The sequence below is a fragment of the Alligator sinensis genome, unplaced genomic scaffold (assembly GCF_000455745.1).
Source record: "Alligator sinensis unplaced genomic scaffold, ASM45574v1 scaffold520_1, whole genome shotgun sequence".
Taxonomy (NCBI): domain Eukaryota; kingdom Metazoa; phylum Chordata; order Crocodylia; family Alligatoridae; genus Alligator; species Alligator sinensis.
The window spans coordinates 2,405,965-2,410,784 of record NW_005842064.1 but is presented as its reverse complement, the minus strand read 5'-3'; the positions used below and the strand labels follow the sequence as shown (position 1 = coordinate 2,410,784).

General features: G+C 43.8%; 1 protein-coding gene across 1 annotated transcript in view; it reads left to right on the top strand.

Annotated features, from left to right (window-relative positions):
* Positions 1 to 3,143: 3,143 nt before the first annotated feature.
* COL1A1 (collagen type I alpha 1 chain) overlaps positions 3,144 to 4,820 on the top strand; it is a 27,842-nt gene continuing 26,165 nt past the window's right edge. Inside the window, exon 1 of the mRNA XM_006023325.3 lies at positions 3,144 to 3,350. Coding sequence (XP_006023387.1) covers positions 3,269 to 3,350 — 82 coding nt within the window. The 5' untranslated portion in view covers positions 3,144 to 3,268. The remainder of the gene's footprint in view (positions 3,351 to 4,820) is intronic.

Sequence of the window (4,820 nt, the reverse complement as noted above, 5' to 3'; positions counted from 1 at the left end):
CCTGAAATGGCCTCAATTGCTAACTCCAATGATGAGGTGGCGTCTTCTCCTCTCCTTTCTACTCCTTCCCCCAACCATTTCTCTCTTTACATATATATAAAAAAAGATGACATTCTTTTCTTTTCTGTCATGCTGCAAAAATTAAAGACACATCTTCAACCTGGAAGGCAGCCAGCTTTTTCAAGTTTCAGAAGATGTGATTGGAGGAGATTTCTCTTGCAACGTGTCTTGGGCGCATAGATACAGGGTTGAAAGCTGGCCAGATATTTTGGTGTCTGTGCGTGTGTGTGTGTTGAAAAACCCAGTACGGATAGATAGCTACTTTTGGTGGAGCTTTCTTTGCATTTAATTGCAGCCCTAAAAAAAAATAGTAGAGGTCGCCATATGATTCTTCCTTGTCCCAATTTCGACGTGTCCCATTTTTTTGGAGGGGAGGAAGAGAACACACACATCTTAAAAAAATGCAAAGCTTCTGGAGCTGCCACTCATGAGTTCCAGCCATCATCCAGCCTGAAGGTGTGAGGAGGTTCGGGGCATTTTAGACGTTGCAGAGTTAGCGATCTTATTTACAGAGCTGTAGAGGGGCCTGATTATTGGCAGGCCTACACTAGGGCTCATTACTTGCACCTATACAAAGTGATTGGGCTCATTATTTGCACCGATAGAAAGTGATTGTCATGTCAGAGCCTCTCCCCTTCATTCTAATCAGGTCGCATCTGAAACCCCTTTGCACCCAGATAGAATCACTGTCACACACTGCCGCTCCTTGATCGCCTGACTCCAAGATCTGAGTCAAACTGAAACCACCCCATTGAAGAGGAATCTGATGGGCTAGGGTAGACTATCTATTGTGGGCGAGATCCACAACTGATGCTCCTGGCTGTAGATTTACACCAACTGGCCACATGGCCCACTGACTCCAATGGAGCCCTGTTGGGTTATGCCAACTTGAGGTTTGCTCATTGACTCAGATGGAGCTCTCTTGGGGTACACCAGCTGAGGTCACTTCCTCTGCTCCTATTATCTCTGAAAGCAATAGTAAGACATGTAAAGAAATGTGGGCTGCCAGGCATTAGACTCTGCCACCCTTTATTAACATAAACCTTGATCTTGGATGTCCAACACCAATGGAAGTGTTTTTACTGACACTACTGGAAGCAGACTCCAAGGTTTGTGTGTGAGTGTTTCCAACAAAGTAGTAGGACCAAAGATAGTTAGGTCAGAAGAATATGACCCCTCCAGCACTGATAATGTAGACAGAGGTAGATCCTGGTATAAAGAGGCTTAGCTCCATCAACTACCATGATTTATGCAGATAGAGGACCTGTAGTACAGTCTTCTTCCATGACTAAAGACACATTTGACTTCACACTCTCATTAAAAGAAAACAAAAACCAAATAAAAAACACCCTAATGCCACATTGTCTAGATAACCTACAAAGAATCCTGTGCAATAAATATTTTCTTTTCCTTCTTTGTACTAAAGATACTGCCGTCTGCCATTGCCTGGTAAATATATATATTTTTGTGTGTAATTATAACCTCCAAAAATTGTACGGTATATTGTGTGTTATTGTCAGGGTGCTTTTTCTTTTTCCAACCAACGTGGCTCTTCAAATGTAGAAACAGCTGTGGATCTCTGCCAAGGAGGCAAGAAAGCAGGAAAGAATGAAGGAGGAAGAAAGAGAGAGATGGAAAAAAAAGAAAGAAAATGCTCTTTGCAGCATTTTATACAGTGAATTCAAAAATCCTCCTGCAGTATTTCAGGAAATGAAGCTAAAGTTTGAAGATTTTATTATTAAGCGGCTTTGCCTTGGAATGGAGATGGCATGGTATCTCCTTTTGCTTGGTAACTTCCAGATTCACACCTCTGAAAAGCCATGTGGAAGTTTAGTGGGTTTTTAATTGACTTTGATTTGCAAAGCAGGGTGAGAACATGAAGGCAGAAATCAGAGACTTTTACAGCCCATGGAAACCTCCATTCTGTCGAAAGAAGTGCAATTGTTGAGGCTTTGAGTGACTCACTACTTCTGCTTTTTCATAACAATACATGGAGCTGTATATTGCATTACTGTGTGGCGGATGCATGCAAACATGCTTATTTGCAATAGATATATTTGTGTGTGTATGCATATTTGTGTGTGTGTAGGCATATAGCTACAGGACCATTTAATTATTATTTTTCTATATTAATGAACACATACTCATACACATAGTGTGGAGTGATGAAAAATCCTATTGCTGCTGTCTAGAGTCCCCTGTGCATTTCCTTTCTGCATGTTAAAGACATTACCCTGCCACGCTTGCTTCTGTGACATTACAGAACTTTTCCAGTGATTCTATTTCTCCTCCTCTCTTCATTTCCCTTCCTCCTAGACCCTTTCAAAACCTATTCTCTTCTGCCATCAGCACATTTTAACAAGAAGACCATTCCCATTGGACAAAAAAAATTAAAGCCTTTTTTGTGTGCCTTTACTTAAAATTAACAAAACGCAGTTATTATTTCTGAAAACAAAACAAGGAAGGTTTCCAAGATAAAGCCACAGCAACAGGCAGCAATGCTGGGATCTGGATTTCCCCCCACCCACCCGATCTCGGAAATATTTGCAAACTCCCCCAAAAGTTTTTTTCTATACATTTTGAGAAATGCAAGCTGAAAAGTGAGCTTCTTCAATGCCTCGCTTCCCTGGTGAATCTTTGGATCACCTAAGAAGAAGCGCATTCCACCTGGTGAAGCAGCACACAATTGTTTTCCATGCAGGAAAGCTTCCCTCCTAACAAACAACTGCTCAGCCTCTTAACTATGCAGCAGCAAAGCACACTTCTCCCCCTCGCTCAAAGAATTTTCCTCCCTGATTCTTCTCTTTCAATATCATTAAGAACCTACCACATCCCTACTGTACATGCAACCTGCACTGCCAACACAGAGGATCCAAAGCCACATAGACTGGTCCATACCCTTGTGACTGAATACAAAGGGGGTTGGCTATAGCCTCCCCCTTTTTTTTTTTGCCTGGGACTGTTAGCTGGGCTCCTCTGATTGGCTGAGGGGCTGGTCCAAGATCCCCTCTGCACTGAGAAACAAGCTGGGATGGGATCCACCTCTCTGGGATGCTGGATCATATAAAAAGCGAACCTAAGCCTTGGAAAGTCAGTAGGAAGTTTCTGCTGGGGTCCGGATTGGAACTACATAGTCAGATCCTCCCTGTATGACCGGACTCTAAAAGAACAAAGGGGCCCAAAGAGTCTACATGTCTAATATTTAGACATGTTCAGCTTTGTGGATTCTCGGTTACTGCTGTTGATAGCAGCGACTGTACTACTCACCAAAGGTCAAGGAGAAGAAGACAGTAAGTACAAGCTTCCTTTACTAGACATAAATCTTGGTATTATTGCTTAGAGGCATTTTCTGTTTAAAAGTTGCTGTTGATGTATACAGGCAAGTGCTGCTTTGGGTGGGTTTGGAGCTAGAATGTGAAATGCACTTCAGAGCAAGCAGGATGCAAAGTTTTCAGAAAAACAAAAACTCTGTCAATGTTCTTGAGTGTGGTTGCGAACTTCAGCCCTTTGTAAGAATAGGATGGGAATTGCTGGATATATATATATATATATATGTATATACGAATGTATGTATATTGCATGCAGTTACGGCTAGGAAACTGTGTTTGGAATGTCTACCAAGGCAGAGGGAGAGGAAAAAAATGTGTTCGGCGCCTTAAAATGAGGAGGTAGCAAGAATTTTTCTACTCTTGCAAAGCAGCTGGGGTCTGGGGGGGAGCAAGGGGGGGCAGAATGCATTGCGGAAAAGGTGAAGTGGAAAAATGAAGTCTTTGCTGAACTAAATGCTTCCCCCAGTGAAGCTGTCCGCTGTAGGACTCAGCCCTTTCAGAAGTTAACCAGCTGCAGAAGGGGATGGGTGTGTTCAGTTGCTCTGTCTCTTCTAAACATGCCCCTGGAGGGCAGGCAGCCTTGGATCAATTAGGAGTTCTGAGATTCCTTGCCAAGTTCAGAAAGAGGGTGGGTAAGAGAGAGAGGAGCATAGTCTGCCTGTAGGAGGGGCTGTCACCAGAGGGAGGATCAAGGGAAAGAAAAAAGAGAAAGCAAGTTATGGAAAAGCCATGGTGGGTCTTGAAAAGCGAAAGGGAGGGTGGAGGGAGAAAGGGGGAATCAGAGCTGGAGTCCTCGGATCTGCAAAAGCCATCAGGAAAGAATTAGAAAAGTCTCGGATGATTCATAAGGAAAATGTTTTAGTAGCCCATAAAGCACAAAAGTCTAGACATCACTTCATAGACAAAACCTTTTGGATGCTAAGGAACTGGATGCATGAAGTTGCTTGGAGGATCCACAGGCGACCTCTGGTGGCCATCGCCTGATTTGCTCCCACAGCCCCCCCCCTTCCCCCCCATTGCCCTGTAACCCTGGAGCCCCATGGGGGGCCACAACCTGGATCACTACTTGCCAAAGAGGCTCCAGTTTCAGGGTCAGCAGCTTGATAAGCTTACACCCCCACTCAAATGCAGACAGCAATAGCACTAATTCACGCCTGCTGCAGTGATTTACTTGGGCTTGGCCTGCCACCTAGGGACCAAGAGCCTGACTGCCCCTCCACCAGGATCCCCAGCCTATCAACAGATAAGGTTATGCTTGCAAACCCTGTTCAAGCTTTTAGGGGCTTGGTCGGTCACAGAAATCTATGGGCTTTTAAAAAATGAACTGAACACAAAAAGTGCTGGCACTGCTGAGTAACAGGATAGGATCAACTGGCCTTTCAGATGTAGTTTTGCTGTGTGGATTTTCATAGAAGATTTGTCCCTATTTAG